This window comes from Pipistrellus kuhlii, unplaced genomic scaffold (assembly GCF_014108245.1).
Source record: "Pipistrellus kuhlii isolate mPipKuh1 unplaced genomic scaffold, mPipKuh1.p scaffold_m20_p_12, whole genome shotgun sequence".
Taxonomy (NCBI): domain Eukaryota; kingdom Metazoa; phylum Chordata; class Mammalia; order Chiroptera; family Vespertilionidae; genus Pipistrellus; species Pipistrellus kuhlii.
Window position 1 is genome coordinate 35,130,276 of NW_023425427.1, and position 24,671 is coordinate 35,154,946.

At 42.6% G+C, this 24,671-nt stretch overlaps 2 protein-coding genes across 11 annotated transcripts in view; one reads left to right on the forward strand and one right to left on the reverse strand.

Annotated features, from left to right (window-relative positions):
* SLC1A1 (solute carrier family 1 member 1) overlaps nt 1-24,671 on the forward strand; it is a 66,475-nt gene that overhangs the window by 13,483 nt on the left and 28,321 nt on the right. For all 10 annotated transcript variants that reach the window (XM_036433947.2, XM_036433948.2, XM_036433944.2 and 7 more), the window contains exon 2: nt 12,742-12,882. In XM_036433947.2, the coding sequence (XP_036289840.1) occupies nt 12,742-12,882 (141 nt within the window). The remainder of the gene's footprint in view (nt 1-12,741; nt 12,883-24,671) is intronic.
* Nucleotides 23,272-23,748, reverse strand: LOC118716543 (60S ribosomal protein L30). Its single transcript, XM_036433954.2, has one exon. The coding sequence runs from the start codon at nt 23,667-23,669 to the stop codon at nt 23,322-23,324; it is 348 nt and encodes a 115-aa protein (XP_036289847.1). The 5' UTR covers nt 23,670-23,748; the 3' UTR covers nt 23,272-23,321.

A 24,671-nucleotide genomic window follows, 5' to 3' on the forward strand; every position in this document is an offset into this window, starting at 1 on the left:
AGAGTTCAGGGAGACACAAGTGTTTGAAGCAAAGGTGAAGAGCAGGCTGAGTCCCAGTTACTTAGACTTAGCATTCTGGATGCAGGGTTCATCAAATGGGGAGTTCCAGCCTTGTTGACAGGTCTAGTAAGTCCAGGATGACTGGCTTGTTTTTCCCAGAGGTCCATCTCTTTCTCTGCCTTCAAATTGTTCCTGACTAAAACTCACTGTGGGGGAGATGGTCAGATTTCATCTACACCTGGGGAGAAGGCTTTCTATGATTGTATAATGAACCAAGAAGGTATTTATGGGAGTTGTGAAACTGGTTATTACAAAGAGGTATTATTCCCAGACAATTGGTGTTAAGCCTCAGGAAGAGGTGTGTCCTTCGAGCATAGGAATCCAGAGTCTTTCCAAATTGTATAAGTTGGGGTGAGAGGACTTGTCATTCCTTCAGTGCCTTGGAGGCCAAATATTTGCTGAGATCTCCAGACTGGGAGAGAGTAGATTGTAACCACAAAGTAGATAAAAGGTCTTTCACAGGAATGCATGAATCACCCATGAGATTATCAGATATAAACCATTTCTAAAAGGTGTGTGTGTGTGTGGGTGGGTGGGGGGCGGGGAGTACAATAGAATAGACCGGAGGTTTAAAAAAAGAAAGGGTTTTTTGTTTGTTTGTTTTAGAATCCACAGGTCAAGTCATAGATATTATCTCAGGAGATAACCCAAACACACCTCCTTCTGGAAGGTAAGAGAGTCTGGTTGCTCCTAGATTGACAGGTTCACTCACAAGCTGGACCTGTAAGCCAGTTGTATGCTTGCTGGAGAGACGGGTTCCTGTGGGCTGGTCCTACAACCAGCCTCATCCTCATTTGAATCCAAGGGGCTCTTTGGAGGGGGTCCCCAGAAGGCTGGGAGAAGTCCCAAGGCCTAGGAACCAGGCACCCAACTTCTCATGGGTGCATCACCATAGCCATTGTCCAAGGAGGACAATTTCAAGAGTCAGGACTAGTGGAGAATAGGGTATGTTTGGGTATGAAGGCCTTGGGGCAATATAACAGAGTTTATACCCATTGTCCTCTGACTCAGTTTTTTTGCTCTGCTAATGTCATCCTATATATTCTCCTGCCTTTTGTAATTATGTTTGATGATTACAAAAGAGAAAATATAAAAATTGCAGTGGCTTCCTGGGCATATGCCTTAAATAGCAATTACAGTATATTCCTGGTTCAGTTCAGTGCAGTAGGTATTAATCAAATATGCATGGAGTGTCAGGCTCAATGCCTGGGGCAATGGGTGGGTACAGAAGTGCGTATACAATGCTTATGCCTCAAGAGCTTAAGACAGGGTGGTGTGGGGGGGGGGAGAGGAGCTGGAGGCAGAGACATGGACACAAAATGGGTATGGGGCTTCACTACTTAAGCCAAATTAAGCAGAGGCAAGGTTGAATCATATATGAGCATTTATTCCAATAATGGAGCAGTATGGAGAGAGCAGCAGGTCATCCTGAAAATTCTGCTCTAACATCTCCTACTAGCTGGTGATTATATAGGGATAAGGAAGAAGGGCTACATGCAAGAGGGAAGAGGGACCGGATAAGGGCTGCAGGGTCTGTGGTTCATGTGTTTCCTTCCAGGATCTTGAAGTCCAATAACAAGGTAGTTAATTTTCTCTGACGTTAAAAACCAGCTCAGCCCATTCCTGGGACCAGAGAATGGTCAGCATTCCTGAGGCAAATACCCAGAGAGGATCAAGGTCCAGGCACAGCAACCAAGTCAAAGTGTGTCCTGTCCTTTGCTCTCAAAATGTATTTTCTTTTCTGAGTAATGGACCCATCTGGGCTCCAAGGCATCCTGTCTTTTTACAGCCCTGTGCTTCTCCTTGCAACACATCCCCAGTTTCCCATGGTCTGTAAGAAAACCTCATCTCTATAGTTAGTAAGGTGAAGAATCATGAAAAAACTCTGGTTTTATTCCTATTATGTGCCCTTCCCCAGCCACATCTGCTCTGATTGCTTTGGGCACTGTTGGGTATGGAAAGTAAGGGGACTTCTTAATTCCACATCTGCAGGGCCAGCTAAGGCCTGCCTGGTTATCTGGCCCAGGGACACACATGTCACATGGATCATTGAGGAAGTTGGGAAGGCTTTCCAAACACCTTGCAGCTGCGTTTTTTAAGTTGCTGAAGTGGTGATCAGGTCAAGTGGAAAAGTAGAGGGAGCAATGTGCAAAGGTCCCGAGAACTGGATCTTAGCACAAGTGATACAGTTGGTGCAGAGCCGGGTTGGACCAAGGAGCTTGGATACCACTCGTGATGGGGAACCATTGAAAGGGCATTAAGTAGTGATTTAACCCGATGTACATCTTGGGAAGATCGCACTGGTTTTGATATGGAGGGTGAATTGGTAGAGACAAAACTAGAAATAGGAAGAGCTTTAGGAAGTTATTGAAACAGTTTTGGTAAGAAATGAGGTGGACCTGAACCATGGCAAGTGTCATTGAGGATGGAAGGGAGAGAGAGAGAGAGTTGAGAGTTGTTTACCCAGTAGAATCAGTGGAATTGGTCACTGCTCAATACTGTAGGCTGGAATGTGACTCAGCGTCATCTAGAATGTGTACACCCAAATGGCTTATTTATCTCAGTTGTGTCACTTATTTCCTGTGGGGCCCCTCAGGCAAGTTACTTCACTTCCTTGTGCTTCAGTTTTGCACCTGAAAAATGAAGTTACCTCACAGAGTTGTTGAAGATCACGGTTAATTATGCTTAGACCAATACCTGATACATACTCTGCAGCCCTCAATAAAGGTTTGCAATTATAACACAATTTCGAGAGATAGGAGACCCTTTCAGATCTCTATTTCTATGTAACTAATCACTCCCAAACTTTAGTGGCTTAACATACAATGATCATATTATTCCTTTCGGTTCTGAGAGTTGACTGGCTCAGTTAGGCATTTCTCCCTTGGGTTCTCTTTTGTGATTACAGGGTGATGGCAGCTGGGGCTAGAAGCAGCTACATGTGCATTGCATGACCTACTACTACTTGTCTGTTACCTGGAAGACTCAAACTCTGGGGTCTCTCTCTCTCTCTCTCTCTCTCTCTCTCTCTCTCTCTCTCTCTCTCTCTCTCTCTCTCTCTCTCTCTCTCTCTCTCTCTCTCTCTCTCTCTCTCTCTCTCTCTCTCTCTCGTTTCCCATATGGTCTCTCCAACAGCAGCTTGAGGGTTGCTGGACTTTTTACAGTGAGTGTCTCGGGAAGACAAACCATCAGAAATGGCCCTTCCCGACCCAGCCTTCGAGCCTCACTTTTGTTCCTTCTCTTTGTCAAGGCTGTCCCAAAGGCCTACCCAGATTTAAGGGAAGGGGACAGAGACTTCATCTCCTGATGGGAGAAGTATCAAATGATTTGTAGGTTTATTTTAAAATCACCAGGGTAACCCAGGAAGAAAAGTCAGGGGTCTTCTAGGGAAAAGAAAGATGGGCAGAGGAGCCCTGAAGGCAGTTGGCAGTCAGAATGAGGCAGGAGGTACAGGTGGAAATGGAATCTCTAAGAGCAGATAGGATCATTCTGGGAGAGTGTGCAGCCCAAGAAGAGGTTTCCTTGGGAAACACATCAATTCATGGGGGAATGGCCAGTGGTGGGGAGATGGAGAGCTTACTCAGCCTGGCTGGGGTCCTCCAGAAACCCATCTTGTTTTACCCCTAAGGTGTTGCAGTCTGATAATTCTTTCTCTGGGTCTCAGGATCTTCTTGACAAAAGAGTTGTCTTTCCAGCCAGAGTGGACCCTCGTTCACATCAAGCATCCTCTCCCACATCTCCCACCAGGTTGCTAAAATTGTCAGACTCCCCTGCCTCCCCTGCAGGCCAGGCAGTCCATGCAGGGAGTACTGGGTTCTGATTACTTCTGTCCTCTTCCCTCCTCCCCATCAGGTGTTTTCTGAACTAAAAGAGTACTTGAAGTTGTTAGGCAAGTTCCTTCCCTTCAAGCACTTCAAAATGTCCTTCAGAATTTAAGCCACGTTCTTGTAAATTGGCTTTCAGTTCCAGATCCTTTTTAGAGAACCACTGGTACTAGAACTAGCCTGGTTCCTCCTTTGTGAATTGCCGCAAGGAAAGAGAAGGTAACCTGTAAGTCAGTGAGGGAGCCAGGTGACAAATCTGACTTCAGGGCTGAGCCCTTCGTCCCAGTGGTGCCTCCAAAGACACAGTGTAAACTTACCCTGGATGGGCCAGAACATTTGGACAATGGAATACAATACACATCCAATGGTTCCTGACAGAGGAACCATTCATCTGTCTGGTGGATTTAGTTTGAGGAAACAGGTGAGATAAAACGGGGCTTGCCGTTGGGACATGGGATAATCAACAGGGCTTTCTCTGACCTCCGCTTCTCTCTAGAAAACAGATGAGTTAATGAACTGATTCATTCTCTGTCTCACCCACGCTCTGAAAAAAACCACCAACATCATCTTACCAAACCTTTCCCTGACCCATTTCATGGATCTTGGATTCTCATCCTCTTGCCTTCTCTTTCTCTCTCTTCCTCCTGGTGAAATTGGCTTACAGAGGTAGTTGCTGTGACCTTAAGAGTTTTTAACAATTGTTTTTAAGCTTTGAACATTTAAAAATTGAGCAGTTTCACACAAAGACCCAGATTCTTAGTTTCTCCTTTAAAAATGCAGACAGTGAGGCCACCCTAGATCCTCATTTCAATGTAAGGGTGCTTGGCTGGAACTGTGAGGACCACCACAGACCTCTCAGGCCTGGGTCTCACTACTGCCCTGACCCCTTTGGACTTTTATAATCTTTGTTGTAAACAGTGAAAATCATTCAAACATATTTAAAATTCATATTTAAGGGCAGAGTAGTTCCTTCTTCCTATTTTAGAAAAGGTGACCAAGGAGTTGTTATTTCCTGGGGTGAAAGGTTATTCTTCAGCACCTGTCTATGCTTCTTTCAGATGGAGAAACCAGCAGGCTCATTCTGTCCCTCAGGGAAGAGTAAAAACAATAGGTCACTCTTCTTCTCTAGTCACCTTTCAACACTGGTCACCTTTCAACTCCATTCTGTGGCAGTTCCCCCAGAAGCCACAGGGAACGCCCAACCTCATGCAGGGAGAAAAGGAAGAAGAGGAAGAGAATCTTCTTACCGGTACTTTATACTTTACTAGAGGCCCAATGCACAAATTCATGCACCTTGAAAGGATCTGTGGGCCATAAGGCTGCACTGGGAACAGGGGCAGGTCTCAGCCCATCCCCTGTGCCCCCAGCAGATATGAGAGGCAACTGCTGGCCCCAAGCTCCCCTCAGGAGCAGGGGCAGGTGGAGAGGCCCTAAGGGGCTGGCAGCCACTCGCACCTGCTGACAGTGCCAAGCGATTAGAGCCAGCAGTGGATGTGAGCAGCGGCTCTGGAACCAGCAGCAAAGAATTTTCAGTAACCACTAGAGGCTCACCCTGATGACAGCAACTGGTGCCCCTGCTCAGCTGCTCCACCATCCCACCACAGCCAATGCCCACCATGTTCTGCACACACACCCTGGAGGTCAGTGCACATCATAGCAACCAGTTCGGATGTTCCACTGTTCCGTCAATTTGCATATTAGCCTTTTATTATATAGGATAATGAACTCATGGAAAAAAGAAACCAAATAAACAATCCCATTTACCATTGCAACAAAAAAATTAAGATACCTAGGAATAACTTAACTAAGGAGGTAATAGACCTGTACTCAGAAAATTATAGGACACTGAAAAAAGATAAAAGGAAGACATAATGAAATTGAAGAATATACCATGTTCGTGGATTGATAGAATCAACATTATAAAAATGTCCATACTACCCAAAGCAATGTATAGATTCAATGCAATCCCCATTAAAATACCAATGGCATATTTCACAGACCTAGAACAAACTCTCTAAAAAGTCATATGGAATAAAAACCTTAATAGCTGCAGCAATCCCGAGAAAGAAGAACAAAGTTGGAGGGATCACAATACCAGATATCAAGCTATATAATAAAGCCATTGTTCTCAAAACTGCCTTGTACTGCCACAAAAACAGACATATAAACCAATGGAACAGAACAGAGAGCTCAGAAATCACCCAAGCCATTATACTCAATTAATATTTGACAAAGGAGGCAAGAGCATACAATGGAGTCAAGACAGTCTCTTCAATAACGGTGTTGGAATAATTGGACAGATACATGCAAAAAAAATTAACTAGATCACCAACTTACACTGTACACAAAAATAAACTCAATATGGATAAAGGACTTAAATATAAGATGGGAAACCATAAAAATGTTAGAAGAGTCCACAGGCAACAAAATAGCAGACATATGTCGTAGCAATATCTTTACCGATACTGCTCCTAGGGCAATGGAAACTAAGAAGAAAATAAACAAATGGGACTATATCAAAATAAAAGGCTTCTGCACAGCAAAAGAAACATCAACAAAACAACAAGAAAGCCCATTGCATGGGAGAATATATTTGCCAATGTTATCTCTGATAAGGGTTTAATCTCCAAAATATATAGGGAACTCATACATCTTAACAAAAGGAAGATAAACAATTTAATTTTAAAAATGGGCTAAGGACCTAAATAGACATTATTTTTCAAAAGGGGACATACAGAAGGCCAAGAGACATATGAAAACGTTCAAAGTCACTAATCTTCCAAGAGAAGCAAATCTAAACAACAATGAGGTACCATCTCACACCTGTCAGAATGGCTATCATCAACAAATCAACAAATGACCAGTGCTGGCGAGGATATGGAGAAAAAGGAACCCTCATGCATTGCTGGTGGGAATGCAGGCTGGTACAGCCACTGTGGAAAACAGTATTGAGTTTCCTCAAAAAATTAAAAATGGAACTCCCATTTGACTCAGTGATTCCACTTCTAGGAATATTTCCCAAGAAATCAGAAACACAAATCAGAAAGGATACACCCCTATGTTCACAGTAGCAGAATTTACAATAGCTAATATTTGGAAACAGCCTAAGTGCCTATCAGCAGATGAGTGGGTTAGAACACTATGGTCCATCCACACAATGGAATACTATGCTGCAGTAAAAAAAAAAAATAAAGAATTCTTACCATTTGCAACAGTATGGTTGGACATGGAGATCATTATGCTAAATGAAATAAGCCAGTTGGAGAAAGATAAATATCACATAATCTCACTCATTTGTGGAATATAATCAACAACATAAACAAACATAATGAACAGAAATAGATTCAGAGACAGAGAAGCATTGAACAGACCGTCAACCTTCAGAGGGAAGGCAGGGATGGTGGGAGTGGGGAGATAAGAGATCAACCAAAGGATTTGTATGCATGCCTATAAGCATAACCAATGGACACAGACGTAGGGGGGTGAGGGCATGTGCTGGGGGGTGGGAGTGGCCTGGGAGAGGTCAATGGGGAAAAAAAGGAGACATCTGTAATATTATAAACAATAAAGAATTACATATACATATATTTTAATTAAACAAAAGCTGTTGGTAAAACAAACAAAAAAAATAACAGTATACAAGAAAACATTTATTTGAAGTACTTAGCACAGATTCTGGCATATAGAGTACTAGATGCCCAGTACATGGATTCATGCACCAGTGGGGTCCCTCAGCTTGGCCTGTGCCCTTTTGCAATCTGGGGCCCTCAAGGGATGTTGGACTGCTGGTTTTGGCTCGATCCCCATAGGCCTGGGCCGAAGCCGGCAGTCCAACATACCCTGAGGCATGTAGTAGTGCACAAAGCTTCAGGCAGCCGGGAAGGAGCCCGAGTCCCAGCTGAGCGCCGTGCCACTCTGGCTCATTCCGGCCCCGCTGTGTCAGTCAGCTGAGCGATGCTCCAGCTATGGGAGCACACTGACCACAAGGGGATAGCTCCTGCATTGAGTGTCTTCCCCCTGGTGGTCAGTGCACGTCATAGCAATCGGTCAACTGGTTGTCCAGTTGCTTAGGCTTTTATATATACAGATACTCAATAACTGTTAACCATTCTATTATGATTAACTGCATTAGTATATGGAACGTGGAAACAATTTCACTTTTCACATATTTATGTTGATAAAGTTATGGGTGAATTTTTGCACTTCTTATTTCCAGTACAGCTGTGATAATATTGCTTGTGCAGTAAATACATCGAGGGTTAAAAAATAAAAAATAAAGCAAAGCTGTACTGACTCAGAGACATCTATTTTTGAGCCAGAGTTCATGTAAGAGCTTGCATTGGTAAAACTACTCAGCTCTAAAGAAAAAAGACGAGAAAAGGGACAGATATTTCATTGGAGGACAGGATAGAGAGACCGTCCTTTCCCCCAATCCCCCTTTCATTCAGGGTACACAAGTAGTTATTTGTTGATAACTCTATTCATTCTGTACTTTTTATTTTCTGGTTATCAGCATTAACATTAGGGAGAGAAAAAAACACACACAAAAAACCCACATTGTATTTGCTTAATATAATGTTTAGAATAATGGCATGGCTAGGTAACTATTTAAGTAATGGTTAAAAATATTTTTTTCCTCTACCAATAATTCTTGTTTAGCCAAGCCAAAATCAATCTGTGGATCACAGCACTATTCTAAGACTTTGATTAAAAATCACAGAAGGTTTTAATCTCCTTACTGCAAATATCCTAGAATGGAAACAATGCTATTTCCATGAATATGAATCAAATGCAAATCAACTACTATCCCTGGATTAAATTGTTATAACTCATTAAAAAAATATATATAAGAATGAGGTCTGGGCCGAAACCGGTTTGGCTCAATGGATAGAGCGTCGGCTTGGGGACTGAAAGGTCCCGGGTTCGATTCTGGTCAAGGGCATGTACCTTGGTTGTGGGCATATCCCCAGTAGGGGGTGTGCAAGAGGCAGCTGATTGATGACTCTCTCTCATCTATGTTTCTAACTCTCTATCTCTCTCCCTTCTTCTCTGTACAAAATCAATAAAATATATTTTTAAAAAAAGAATGAAGTCTGGGGAGGTAGGGCCTGGAATTGGGGTGATGGGGTGGTTAAAGGACTGGATAGGTTCATGAAATCATTACTTTTTCTTTATTTTGATTGCCAGAATTATTTCTTGAACAATAATTATTTTAACTTTTTTTTAAACCGTTTTTTATAAACGTCATCAGGGATGAGGGGGTGGGAGTTACACATTATCTCCAAAATAAGGCTCTTGAACTAACAGTTGTTTGGGGCCACATGGACATGAAGAGATAGCATATTCTCTTTTAAGCTTAAATTTTTGAATATGAGCTTAAAGAAAAAAATCTCTAGCTAAGATCTTAATTGCTTTCCTCCCTAATTTCTCCCTTTCCTGTTTTACCAGAGTACATAACATTTTGTGTAAAAACTGAAGAAAGCACGGCCAGCTCTCTTGGAGCTAATGAGCTGCCCCTATGATCCCATGTTAAAGTTGAGGATACCCAGGCTGAGATGATCACAGCATTTTAGGCATGAAGAGGGGCCTTTGAAGGCGTCTAATCCAACCCTTTTGCCCCTACCTCTCATTTGACCACTTGACAATGAGGAAGGTTAACACCTTGTAAGTGGTGGAAGCAAAATTCAAGCCTGTCCTTCCAACACTGTGTTCTTCCCAGCCTGCCTCAGTGCCTGCTTGGGATTTTCTTGCTTGTGTGGAGGAAGGCAGCCCGGAAGTCAGTTCCTGGTATTTTCAGGGGCTAAGTACCAATTTTACCTTTGGGTCTTGCGGGCCCTGCTGAAGGCCTTCAGAGAGCAATGCCTAATCTTGAGCTTCTTCTCTAGCTCTGGGAGGGACCCTACCATGTGGATCTGACCTGTGAACCCTCAGACAGACACTTATTCCCAGCATCCTTTAGATTGGGAGACCTCTCCATGCTCCTTAATCCAGTCCAAGGTTCTGTCTCTGGAAAAGGATAGGGAAAGATTGTGCCCTGTGAAAATCCTGACCTTATCTTAGAACCTGGAAAATCTTCCAGTGATTTTTCTTATCTCACATCTTTTTCCAGATTTGAGACCAAAATAAAGCACATCCATTTCCTAGGTGTAACTCCTGGTCATTCACCAACCACTTCCTAGACTTGAGGATCCCAGGGATGACATTTGTGGCTCAGGGTGAGTCGCCCCCACTGCTTCTCCAGGTCTCGGTTGTTTTTTATATTCTTTTCAGTAAACGAGAAAGAGAGAGAAAGAGAGAGAGAGAGAGAGAGAGAGAGAGAGAGAGAGAGAGAGAGAGAGAGAGAGAGAGAGAGAGAGAGAAGAAGAAGGAGGAGGAGGAGGAGGAGGAGGAGGAGGAGGAGGAGGAGGAGGAGGAGGAGGAGGACGACGACGACAACGACGACTGGAATACAATTTGTAATAACTCAAGCACAAGCTTGAAAGAAAGCTTTCATTACTAAGCACAGTAACCTATTTATAGTGTTTGTCACCTTTGATTGCTTTCAAATGACTCCTTGTGGTGACTCTATTATCTCTGCCATGAAAACCCATATCTAGCTAAAGGCTGGAAAAGCAGGCACGTTTCTTTCTCACTGCCCTGCATTCATTTGGGGCGGAGATGATTAGAAGCACAGTTAATTGTTAGCACTGTAAACCCTAATGTCAGAACACTTTGGGTTCTTTGCTACTCAACAGAGTGCTTTTGTGACTGGTTTTTGAGCACAGACACATCTCCTTTATTTTTACATACAGAGCTCTCTTTGACATACCAGCCAGAAATTTACTTGAAGGAACCTAAACAGTATGAGAGAAAAAAATGTCTCTTTGGTTAGTTTCTGTTTTTAAAACACTGAGCATTACAGAGTATCCTTACAGCATAATGTAGGTGTGTTCCGTATAGACCAGCTGAATATAAGCAATTTATTAAGTAGAGAGTGAGCCCAAAAAGCTTTTTAAATTCACTTAAAATATTTTGAACCCTTGGTGTACCTTAATTACTCAGGAGTCTCTAACACTAGGTTTTGAAATACCAACCAAATGGGTTTGATAATAAAGTCTCTCTTTTGTTTGTTTTTTTGTTTTAGCTACATTTTGGAAAAATGTTTATGTCTATATTTGTTCCCAAAATAATTTAAAGTGGCTGATCAGAAATCAGTAATGCATACACAAAATAAGGAGATAAAAGCAAAAGTAAAATATGTGGGAATATAAAATAAGCTAAGAATGCCTAAACCAGTTTGGCTCAGTGGATAGAGCGAGCGTTGGCCTGCAGACTGAAAGGTCCCGGGTTCGATTCCGGGCAAGGGCATGTACCTTGGTTGCGGGCACATCCCCAGTAGGGGGTGTGGAAGAGGCAGCTGATCGATGATTCTCTCTCATCGATGTTTCTAACTCTTTATCCCTCTCTCTTTCTTTCTGTGAAAAATCAATAAAACATTTTTTTTTTTAGATTAAGCTAAGAATAAGGTTACTACACAAATGTCTACTTGGTCTACTAGGTATGGGATGTATACCTGAATTTAAATGAAAACTCTAATCCTGATTATAATTCACATCTCTTTTCATTGCCCTGGAGTTCTTAACTGTGCCCAAACAACTCTAAGTTTTCACATTCGTAAATTAGCATATCCAGTTATATCCTCCTGGAATCTTCTTGCTCCTTCGTCATTTTACCTCCAATTAGCCTGTCATCCTCAGAAGGTGATGCACTAGTCATCCCAGCCCATTTTATTTCTTGGTCTTAAAAGGGCGGGGGGGGGGGGGGGGAGATTCTGAATGGGGTTTATGGAGAATGTGGTGTCAAAGGGCAGTTTATTGGAACCATTTGGAAGAGGGTAAAGAAGACTTTAAAAGTTGTGATTTTTAGTTATCCAAGTCATCACAACAGAAGGATTTCATGTAGATAAGGCAAGCTTTCAGAGAATGTATAACATGCCTTGATATTAAACATCCCCCTATTCACATAATAAGCCTAAATGTCCAGGATTAGAAACTTGTAAAAAGCTCTTGACCACACACACTTGAGCACATCATCATCTAGAAAGATCTAAAAGAATGAAAGGCACTAGAGAACATAATTGTTCAACAATATGGTAAATATATCAAACCAACCGAAACCAGTTTGGCTCAATGGATAGAACGTCAGCTTGGGGACTGAAGGGTCCCGGGTTCGATTCCGGTCAAGGGCATGTACCTTGGTTGCGGGCATACCCCCGGTAGGAGGTGTGCAAGAGGCAGCTGATCGATGACTTTCTCTCATCGATGTTTCTAACTATCTCTCTCCCTTCCTCTCTGTACAAAATCAATAAGATATATTTAAAAAAATATATATATATATATATATATCAAACCAACAGAATCTTATGTTGCTATTAAAATTATAAAAGTTGCATAAGCAGAAGAGTTTTTTTTAATAAAAATTATGATAAAATAGGAGAAAATGAAAACAGTTATGTAAACTATAAAAATACATAAGCTATCTAAGCCAGACAAAGAATAAGGTCGGTGTGTAAAAACAAAAGTTATATTGGGTTGACTAAGATGATTATTTTCTTATAATATTTTGTGATGTTTTGTCATTATAATAAACATGATTGAAGAAGAAAATAAATTAAAACCAATTTTTCATGTGAAGAATATTTTTTACAGGTTTACCAAATAATGTGTACTTCCCATTCGTTAAAATGTGATTTGGTTTTTAAAATTTACAGACTCCTGGGAGATTATCTAAACTTGTCATTAAAATTTGCATTTGGGGGGAGTATTTTTCCATAAAAATTTATACAAGAGAACTCAACAATTTTTTTTTTCTTTTTTAGGGATTGGCATAGGAGTCTTGGTTCGAGAGTACAGCAAGCTCTCTAACCTGGAGAAGTTCTACTTCGCCTTTCCCGGAGAAATCCTAATGAGGATGCTGAAGCTCGTCATTTTACCACTAATTGTATCCAGCATGATCACAGGTCCCTTAAATCGATCTTTTCTAGTTTTGGGAAAAATCAAAATGTATTTGATGTTACACACACTCTCTCACATACCTTCCTTGGAAAGTGTATAATCGCGTGAGTGGAGATATTCCATTATCCACAAAGTGGCATTGCTTTGTGGCATGGCTCTGCCTAGAGAACTATCCACCAGAGCTCAAATATTCATATGACCATTTTCAAACATATTATAAGTAAAACTGTATCCAGGGCACAAAAGGGAGAGGGAGAAGGAGAGGGAGAGGGAGAGGGAAGGTGACAATTAAAAAAAAAAAAAAGGCAAGTTTTGTTTTTCACTGAAATGTCAGCCAGTGTTCTCAGCGACATGTGGCTGTCAGTTTTGATCACGTTTCCCATAGTTCACGTATTGGTTTCCCCGCTGCAGCCTGGCCTGCCCTCAGTCCTCTCAGCAGCTGCCTTCAGGGTCCTCTCCCCCTTCTCCTCACCCACTTGCAATCCTCCACAGAACTCAGAACTTGCTACATACCAGCCCTACAAATTGTCCCAGGGTGCCAGCAGCCACATCCTGTGGGACAGGTTCAATTATAGGTTTGCACCATATTTTAAAAGCCTAGTATTTTAAAATCTAATCTTGTGACGCAGTTAAATTTGGAAATTATTTTTCCCTTGCTGATCATTATAGAGCAGATTCCCTTCAAAGAGCAAGATTTCGTCAGGAGACTCACACTCATATAGATTGAGATTAATTTGGTTTACAAAAGATACTTGTCTAGTTCTGGTAAACTTCCCTGTGCATTTCATAGTTTCTTGTACTTACCCTATTCTGGCAATAAGCAAAATTGGCATGACAATCTATTAGTGCTGTCAGCTTGACAACCAAGGTGTTATATAACTATGTAATTAGGATTCTTATTTTTCTGTAACAGTTTATATTCCATGTTATTTTTTGTATTAGTTTCAAGTGTACTGTAGTGGTTCAATGGTCTATATTTAGGATTCTTGACATGTCCTCTTCTGGGACATTTTCTCCACTGCCTCTGGGATTGATCTAGGTGAGTACTGGCCATTGACTGGGGAAGGAAGGGTGGATGTCAGGATCCGCTGCATTCAGCAGTTGCATTGCTATAGATTTGGCCGTTGAAGTTTTCAAATGCCAAATCATCTGACTAGAATCCCTTGGGAACCTTGTTCATAAATGGTCTTGGTGTTGTTGGCTTATTACAGATCTAAAGAAAGCATTATATTTATTTATGAATTTAATTATGTTTTTAAATGCTTGGCTTTTGTTAGGCCCTGCAGCCTGAGGACCAAGTCAGCAGACCAATTGTTGGTACCATACAATGTTTGTTTATTTTTAATTTTTTTTTAACTTTTAGCCTCTTTTATTTTTTTTTATTTTTTACATGTTGAATATTCATTTATTAAGGCATTAATGACACTATCATGTTATCAATTAACAATCAGCAAATATTGTATCAGAATTCTAGTTATTAAATACTCTATGCAAGTAGCGTTAAGGCAAACATCACAACAGATAGAACAGATAGAGCTATGCACTATGTTTGTTTATTTAACTTGAAATTATTATCAGCATTTAAAATTTGGAAGATTTCATGTAAGCATCCAGATTTCTGGCTTCCTCTGGGGGGTGGGGTGGGGGTGGAAAAAGTAAGACCAGTAAACACTTAAACCTGTGTTCCCACATACCAATGGTGATCTGGAGCTTAAAGGTAGCTAGCTACTCTATTTAGTTGGAGTGAATGTAGTTGAGGCTACCAGTTTCTGCCACTCCCTATTGCCTAATACCTCATCCACTTCACTCGTTTAGGTTGACCTCTGGCGCCTATAAACATTGCTGTTGTGACAACTCATTAGAATTTTAGAATTTTTTCCTTATCAGAGGTTCCTTAGTGTTTTCTTAGGTTCCTTTGAAACCATGATGAAAGTTTTGGAATCTCTCCCAAGAAAAATGTTCACAGTTGTACTTACATACAGTGTTTTACATGCAGTTTCGCAAAGTTCATAACCCACTTGGTGATCGATACTATTTAAATTTTGTGTCTATGGAGGAAGGTATGGAGGGTTGATCCAGATTAGTCAGCAAATCCAAAGCTCATGCAGTGAACCAGGTTTTAGAAGAAGAGATAATACATGTATGAATATACTAGTTGTATAATGTTTGAAAACATGTACTGCTCCTGGCAGTCAGTAAGTAGTAAGATTTTTGCAGTCTGGCTGTTTTCCGTTGCTACTTAGCCTTGCATATAATCTAGGAAATAATTTACAACCTTGAGCATTCCACTCACATAACCCAGCTGTTTTTTGGAGCAATAACACAAAACTACATTTTTCCTTTACTAAACCCTCAACAGTTAAACAGGACTCAGAGAGCAGAACCACTACCCATAACTGACATAGATCAATAAAATGATCAAAGATTCAAGGGACATGAGCAAAGCAGGATGGGAACAGTAATTCCATATTCATGTTTTAAGTTGTTAGACTAAAGGAAAAAAGTAATAATACTAATGCAGTCGGGAGGTAAAGCAGAAGTTAGGAAATACACAGGAGGAGCTGTTTTCACATTTTAAGTCTTTATAAATCCACAGATCAGTAGCTTGACTTATACATCCAGTAGGCCAGCAGAGGATGCATTTTGGAAGCTGGGTGAGTTGAATGAGCTCCGGGGTTGCATTAACTAAAGATAGAGACACAGCAAAAAAAATTGAGGCCCAAGACTAAGAATCTGTGCTCTTGCATAAAGGAAATGCTCTCGTCAAAGTAACAAGTGGGGAAAAAAACCCTCTGTTGTCAAAGCCTCTGCTGACATAAAAGTACTTTCTTTATAGCTTTAAAAAAAATATGAGAATCCCTCTTCCTGTGATGGTGAGGATCTGATATCATATTAATCAGGAACATTTGAATACAGTCTGGCTATTAGATGGCGCCAAGAAATGGTTGATAAAAGTTTGTTTATGTTGATGATGGCATTAGTTATGTAAGGAAAATGTCATTTTTAAATGTATACGGGATTATGTAGGTTTGAAATGACGATGTCTGGAATTTGCCTTAAAAAGGGAGAGAGCGAGAAGGGACAGGAGACATAATCTCAGCGCATTTTTACAGACAGACAATGTAGGCACTCACAAAAATGTTACCCATAATTTATATCTGAGGGACGCTGGTGCCATGCACACGGTGGGCCCTGTTAACATTTGGGTTTGAAAGCTCTATTTCCATCAAACCAGGAGGGAATGAGCAGGGGAAACGTCTTATGAACGTGCCTGAGAACTGGGTCCCCAGGAAATCCTGCTCCAGTCTCACCCAGCCAGTGAGTGTAAATTTGGATCACATTTTCTCTCAGACCCAAATGATGATGACTTTCACTACCTACGAGCAGCACAGGATGGGAATTTAATTCTTCATAGTGCAGCAAAGGCTAGGCTGCTCTTTGGGACAAAGTTTTATGGAAGGTTGAGGGCTAACAGGAGGTGAAACATCCACAGTGGCATAGAGCTGCTCCCTGAAGGGGTTCTTCTGAGAACCTCAGGGTCCCCTAAGAGGGCTGCCCTCACTTAGCTGTGGATCTGCCTCCATGCGTCTGGGACCAGCTTATTCTTATACACAAAGATGTCCTAGGCATTGCTGCGCCCCAGACCCATCACCCAACACTAGATTCTAAGAGTGAAAAGTCTCATCATCACAGAGGCCCTCTTGTGTTGGCCAGGAGCAAGCTGGATTGCTATTACGGAATATCCACGTCAGAGAAAACCCCCACACAGCCTCAGGGGGCTGGCTTTGTGGCGTGGGCCTCGTCAGGAGACTCACACTGGAATGAATACAATGAATACCTTCAGTACCAGCTGTGTGGTGGCACACCCACCCAACTTGGCAGACTTGGAGTTTGTCCAGTTTGGGCTACACCAAGTCCACATGGTTCCTGTGCATGGTCCCTCTCCAGAGCAAGATGCTCATTCCCACCCCCTCCTGTGGCATCTTACTCTGGATTTCCTACAGATGCTGGCTCCTTGAGAAGCGGGACCTGTGTGCAGCTCTGTGCACCCCACTTTTACACCAAACCTCTCCCTTTCCCACCACCTCAGGCCCCTGAGACCTGGACCCTAGACTGATGACTTCGATAAAAACTTTTGTGATGTTTGTCAGTGACTTCCCAGTATCCACAAGAGCACCGATTGGGTAACGGGTTTACCTTTGTGGGGAGCTTCTCCCAAAGATAAATTTAAGACCCCACTGTGAGGGGGTGAAATTGTTTTTTAAAAAGGCTCCAAACTTTGAAATGGTTGTTACTCCAACTTCTGTATCAGGATTTCAAAATTATTAGGGCTTAATCTCATCTGGCAGGGCAGAGGTTTCCCACTACTTTTTAACAAAGAAAAGAAAGGAAAGTGTTTCTTAAACAGCCGGCTGGAGGATACCTATGTGAGTCAGTTTCTTTTTGGTGGGAGAATGTAAGCTTCTTGTAAAGAGCCAGGCAGTGCATGTTTGAGGCTTTTCAGGACATTGTGTCTCTGTCCAGCTACCCAGCTAGTTGTCATAGAAAAGACAGACATTAAAAAAAGAAAAAGAAAGAAAAAAAGAAAAGATAGACGTTATATAAATGATCGGGCATGGCTGACCTTCAAAGATACAATCTCGTCAGGTGGAATCCTGGTGACAAACCAACAAACATTTCCTCTCTCCCTCTTTTTTTTTCTCTTCAATCTCTTTCCTCTTCCTCTCCCCCCCCCCCCCCCCCACACACAGCTGTCAGTCTGCTCTCTCCATCTATGAGTCTGTCTCTATTTTGCTTGTTAGTTTATTTGTTCATTAGATTCCACATATGAGTGAAGTCATATGGTACTTACCTCTGAGGGAAAGTGTGCATGCTTTTCTTGAAACATGGTGGGGTTTTGTTTTTTTATATAGTTCAGTCTCTATAAAAATTGCCATTTCAAAGTGGCTTATAAACTTAAAACTTCTACAGGCTGAAAATGAACACTTTGCCTCAGTGGCAACATCTGGGACCACTGGGTCCTGCCTGCATTTCAAGGAGCACCTCTTTTTTCTTTCCTCAGCCTTGTTTGGGAACCAAGAAAATAAGATGGCCTGAGCAGTTCTGCACACATGAAGTAACTGTTTCCCTAAGACCATCAAGAAGTTTGTGTTGAGTTAGAATACAACTATTGAAGCCAGAGGACTTAATTATATCAATGGGATTTCAACAGTGCCTTTTATCCAAAGAAGGAGGGGGCATGTAGTGTATGAAGAAGGGAACGTGCCACTTGAAACAGTAATAAAATGAAAATTGGCAAGAGATCAGTATGCCCTGCTTTGCTCTCTCTCCAAGATAGTAAAGCCTGAAGAATCCACCAGGCTGTCCCTTCTGCCTAAACTGGTACTATACTGGTTCACAGCTCTGTTTGACGATGAATTAACCTAGGTTTTTTTCTTTAAAAAAATAAAAATAAAAAAAGGATCCAAGGAACCTTGCAGGGATTCTAAGGAACCTCCTATGTGTTGAATGCATGGGCATGGGAGACCACGCCTCCATTCTTCGGTGTCCCAGGCACCGTGCTAGGCACACAGATATAAAGAGAAGTCCTGTCCCACAAGAAAGGGGGAGAGAGTGCATTGCAGTTCTGTGTGATAAGTGCTTTGTGCAGATGAGGACAGCAGAGGGGACAGTGGGGTGCAGTTTTGAATTAAAAATAGAAATTGGTTGATGTGGGAGCGGGGGTGGACATTCTCAGAAGAAGAAAATAGCAGAAGACATGGCATCTTGGGAGGACCGTGAGACTCTGGGATGCTGGAAACATGGGGAGGAGGAGTGGAAATGAAAGGTGAGCATGTGGCTTCCAAGAGTTTGGACCGGAGCCTGCAGGTGTGGGGAAGCAAGTTTTAGCAGTGACTTCCCACTGTGCCATTCTCCCCAAAGGGACGCTGTGAACAATTTTCAGGTGGGGAAGTGTTCTGAAAGAAAAGAAAATTCAGTGATCCTGGGTAAAAGTGGTCAGGCAGACTTTACTCAGGCCCACTGTGATAGGTACCAGGACCACTGCCATGGGGTTTTGCAGTGGGGGGTTGTGGGGGAGATACTGAGCAAGAAGGAATTGATGTCCACCTGGAAAGGGAGGGATCAGTGGATGGATAACTAAGCGGAGGCATCAGCGGGTAAAGAGGACTCTGGCTGAATTGGCCTAACCTGATTCTTGCTGAAGGTAGGCCAGGGTAATCAGACATCACCTGGGAGATGGTGGAGACTAAGGAGCCTAAGTAGATGTCAGTGGTCCAATATCCAGAGTGGAGGGTTCTGATTAAATTGACTTAGCAGGGTTCTTGCTGAAACTAGATTTTACAAGGAAGTATAAACGGGCCTAGAAGAAGGTACAGGACCCTGACTAAAGTTTGGTCAAGCAAAGAGTCTTTGTTAGTATCAGACATAGAGAGGAAGGCAAAGGAGTCTAGGGGTTAAGAGTGCAGCCAAAGGAGACAGACTTCCTGGGTTTGAATCCTGGCTTTGCCATTAACTAGCTGTGAAACCTTGAACCAGCTACTTAACCTTTCCTCGACTGTAAAGCAGGGAAGTGACAGTACCGGGTTACATAACTGTCCTGGTGCTTTTGAAGTGCTATCTAGTTATTTAATCTTTTGTCTAATCCTGTCAGAAGTGTTGGTGTAAGAAACATCCAAACTTGCAGAGAATGTCTGTAAGAGTTTATTTGAGCCAAAGTGGATGACAATTGCCAGGAAGCGAGATCTCAAATGCTCCGGAGGATGACAGTTTTGCACTTTCTCTCTTCAGGGTGGCTGTGTTCCCTTCAAAGGTGTGTTAACCAGGTGCACAAAAACAATGGACAGGGTTCGCTTAAGGCAAAGATGCATCTTTTACTGAGATAGTTATGTGTCTGGAACGTGACTACCACCATGACCTGCTCGGTTAGGAATTTATGATCAGATCACCTTCTGAGGCTCCTTCCATAAAACCTGTTTTTCTTTCATCCACATAAGTTTCGAGAAAGTCCCTGCATTGGCAGAAGCTATCAGGCCAGAATGAGAATGGAGCCATACACTGGGAGTACACACAATGCGCCCATTCTGGAGATGAAAACAATATAAAAGGACTTGCTCTGTGGCTGGTTTATGATGTTCATCAGCATTCAGGTAGCTTCTACGCAGTTTCATAAGGAGAAGTAGAGAGAGAGCTAGGTGATAATTAGGGTGCGGTAGAAAACCAGGGATGTGTCAGAGCTCTTAGCTATCCTGATGTCAGAGCATTCCTATGAGCTTTGAAGGGAGTGGCTGAGTCCCCAGATCCTCTGTTTAATGCTCTTATGTAGACACTAAGCCTCCTCTAAAAGCTCGCGGGGTCTTCTAAGAAATTGGTCCCAATGCAAATACCACGACACTTTGTGGTATTGAAAAAAAGTGTTCAAACGGCTCCCCAGACTGCTGAGAAAGCAGACCGGCCCGCAGCTTCTTGACACGCTTTGAACATCAGATGTGGACCTGCTGACTGAAGCTGCAAAGTGACCTTTCGTTGGTTCTGCCTGAGGACCAGGTTATTTCCTTAACTTCACAGAATAGTCTATGCTGGTGATGTAACTATTTTAGGGGAGTTTTTTGTATTTGTGTCTCTAAGAAAAATAGATGTCCCAGGTGAAGCATGCACAGAAATACATTTTGCCTGTTCCCCTCAGCCTTTTCTCTTCCCTTTCATCACCCCAGGTAAAACCGAACCTGCAGAGATTTCCCTGGCCCCTGGATGAACAAAGTGAACTCATATCCAGCCTTGTTTTAGCAGCCCCAAATAACAGTACATTAGGTAGGACCTTATCTCCATCTTCAGAGATAAGGAAACTGGGGGTTGAACAGAAATGAAGCCGCTTTTGCAAGGTCACACAGACCCTTACGGGCAGCCCCTTGGACTGACACAGGTTTTGGAATTTCATTCTGGAACCTTCTGCTACCCAGGGACCAGACCCTGGGAAGAGCTGCCCTGAGGGCAGGTAGCTGTCCATAAATAACCGGGTCATTCATTCTGTCCTCCCGTTTCTCAAGCTCCTCCGTCCACACTGGTTAGCAGGCAGATAGCCTCCTGCCATCACGGAGCTTCTAGTTCAGTGAGAAAGACAGAAATTAACTGAACCCGTTGATAATCTATGTGAAACACGACATAAGCAAGATGCACGTGAGGAAAACAAAGTAGCCTGGTTCATCCTGAGACCTGAGGACTGAGGAAAGGACTTGAAAGGAGCCAAACAAAGGGGGCAGAAGGGGCGGGGAGGGGGAGTACTCCGACGGAGGGAGGAGCCTGTGCAAAAGCCTGGAAGTGGTGGAGCTCCCTGGGCTCCAGAGGGTTGGAGGAGGTGACAGGAAGGTGGCACCAGCTGGAACAGGGAGGCAGGCAGGCAGCCTTCATGTGGGGCCTCGTTAGCCGAATTAAGGATTTTCTGGTTTAAGAGGGTTATACATGCATGTGAAATGGCCTGATTCATGTTTTTTAGAGCTCTCTTTGGTGACCATGTGATGAAGGAGTCCAGAAGGATGATGAAAGAAAGAATGAGGGAATGAATGAGCTGACACTTGTTAAATGCCTTCCGTTTGCTCGGTGACACACTTGATAGTGATCATTCCGTTCAAGAATAATGGAAGCTACTCACTAGTACAAATTAAGTTCTAGGCACTGTGCTAGGCATGTCCCAGATACTATGTCTAATCCTCACAACAGCTGTACAGGATGAGATGAGATTGTCCAATAGCTGTACAAGATGAGATTGTCCATGTGCTCCTCACAATTACCCTTAAGATGTAGAGCCACTTAAACCTCCATTTGATAGTTGGGGAAACTGAGTCTGGTAGGAGAAGGCTGAGATTTGAACCCAATCTGTCCCGCCAAAGCCAATGTTTGTTTCTCCCCATACCAGTGGCTCTCTGCAGGTGACAGAGAGACAGGAGCCATCAGGATACAAGGATGCAACAGTGAGTTTCCTGGCTGTGTCCATTCCAAATTATGAAGCACCATCAGCTGCCAGACCAAAAAACTTCCAATCATACTTAGTGCTGAACTCAGTGGCAACATGGAGAGACTGTCATGAAAACTTTGTTCTCCAGTGGGTGGTAAGCTACATCAGGGAGCTCTCGGAGGAGTCTTTTGCCCTCGCGTGTTTATTTTTAAAACATGCTATTGTTTAGTCCATGGCAGCTGCTTCCTTAGTAGTGTTTTTATAAAAAGTTCTAATCAATTATTACTGTTTGGGCCAGGAGCCAGCAACTCAGCTCATCAGAACCTCCTCCCAACAGCGAAAAAGCAAGTGTGGTTTCTTAAAATAAAGAGCTAGCAGGTGCCCCCAACTTCCAAGGACAGATTGTATTCCTGTTTCTAGGACACAGCCCAGCCTCAGAACTGTTCCTGACTATTGAGAGTAAGACCCCAGGATAAAGCATGGTGATGTTTCACTTGTTTGGAACTGACCTTCCCCAGTACGGGGTGGGGCCATACTCTTAACCATTGTGTCACACTGGCTCTATCCACCTGCTACAGATTCTAGACCAGCACTGCCCAATATGATCTCTGCTGGTGCTGTTCACTGCGGTAGACACAAGCTAGTTACTGGAAGGTAACTAGTGTGACAGAGGAACTGATGAAAAGGCACTGCCTTCTGGATTAAGGTGTTATTCACACAATAATATCCCTCAAGCTAGACTCCATGTTCTCAACAGGATCAATATTGCCCCGAAGAAAACAAAAGCTGGTTTAGGTTAGGAGTTAAGGGATAAAAACCTATTCTTTTTTTTTTTCTTTTTCTTTTTTTAATAAATCTTTATTGTTCAGATTATTACAAATGTGATCCTCTTCCCCCCCTCAATTGCTCCCCTTCACCAGGTTCCCACCCCACCCTCTGTCCTTTCCCCATCCCCCATTGTCCTCATCCATAGGTGCACAGTTTATGTTCAGTCTCTTCCCGCACCCCCACTCCCCTTTTCCCTGAGAATCGTCAGTCCACTCCCCTTCCATACCTCTGATTCTATTATATTCACCAGTTAATATTGTTCATCAGATTTTTAAATTCCCTTGCTTTTTAGATTACCTTGTTGATAGCTACGTATTTGTTGAACATAATTTTTATCTTTATCTTCTTCCTCTTCCTAAATAACCTCCTTCAGCAATTCATATAATTCTGGTTTGGTGGTGATGAACTCTTTTAGCTTTTTTTTATTTGTGAAGCTCTTTATCTGTCCTTTGATTCTGAGTGATAGCTTTGCTGGGTAGATTATTTTTGGCTGTAGGTTCTTGTTATTCATCACCTTGAATATTTCTTGCCATTCCTGTCTGGCCTGCATGGTTTCTGTTGAGAAATCAGCTGACAATCTTTTTTTTTTTTTTTTTTTTTTTTTTTTTTTTTTTTTTTTTTAAACCAAACTCTGGTCAATTTTATTAAAGAAAAATTTCCCATGATTTACTTTTCACCAGTCTGTTCTGGCATGCTTCTAATGATATCAGAATCACCTGGGTCAATGATAGCCAGTGTGCATACCCTGTAGTACTTTCCACACGCTGTGCCCAATTCAATATTATTGCCACTGTAGTGATGGACACCAGTCTTGGCCAACATGGCATAGTACTCTATTTCAGATTTCCTCAGGGCCGGGCAGTTGTTGGCCAGGATGACCAGCTTCGCTTTGCCTTGCCGGATCATCTTCAGCGTCTGCTTGTACCCCAGCACGTACTTGCCGCTTTTCATCACCAGCTGGAGCCTAGAGTTGATGGACTCCAGCGACTTTTTCGTCTTCTTTGCGGCCACCATCTTCCTGCCTCAAGTGCGGGACGGCCCCCAACCAGATGCAGCCGTCAAGATGGCCGGGGAGCGAGAAAGCTCAGCTGACAATCTTATGGGTGCTCCTTTATAGGTCACTACCTGCTTTTCTCTTGCTGCTTTTAATATTCTCTCTTTGTCTTTTGCTCTTGGAATTTTAATTATGATATGTCTTGGTGTGGTCCTCCTTGGATTCCTTTTGTTTGGGGTTCTGCGGGCTTCCTGGACTTGTAAGTCTATTTCTTTCCCCAGGTGGGGGAAGTTTTCTGTCACTATTTCTTCTAGTACTCTTTCGGTATCTTGCTCTCTCTCTTCTGGGAATCCCCATAATTCTGATGTTGGTTCTCTTGAAATTGTCCCAGAGGTTTCTTACACTATCTTCAACTTTCTGGATTCTCTTATCTTCTCCCTTCTGCAGAGGAGTGTCCTCTGGCTCTTTGTGTTCTAAATCTTTGTCTTGATTCTTGCGATCTTCCAATCTGTTTTTAGGACTTTGTATAATATTTTTTATTTCAGACAATGTTTTCTTCATTTCTTGTTGATCCCTTATTATTTCTAGTTGTTCCCTTTTCATATCCTCATAGGTCTCATTTATTTTATCGGCCTTTTTTAGGATATTGTTGAATAACCTTATAACTGTAGTTTTGAACTCAATGTCCAATCTTTTCTTTTCCTCCATCTCCTTCCTTTGTGTCCTTCTTCTTGTCTGCATTTTAGTTGTTTCCCTGATTTGATGGAATAGCTTTGTGTGCTAGGTGTTCTGGTAGAGCCCAGTAGCACAGCCTTCCCAGTTACCTGCGGTGGACAGTCTTGGTGTAGCCCTTTGTGGGCTGTGGGTGCAGTCTTGTTGTTAAGCCTTGCTTATTGTTGGTATCACTGGGAAGCGTTGATCTCCAAGCCAATTGGCTGTGAGGATCAGCAGTGTCTCAGCTAGGAGGGTTTCCTACTCTGCTTGAATAGGGCGGGGTCTCGGGGTGGCGCAGACAATCTTTG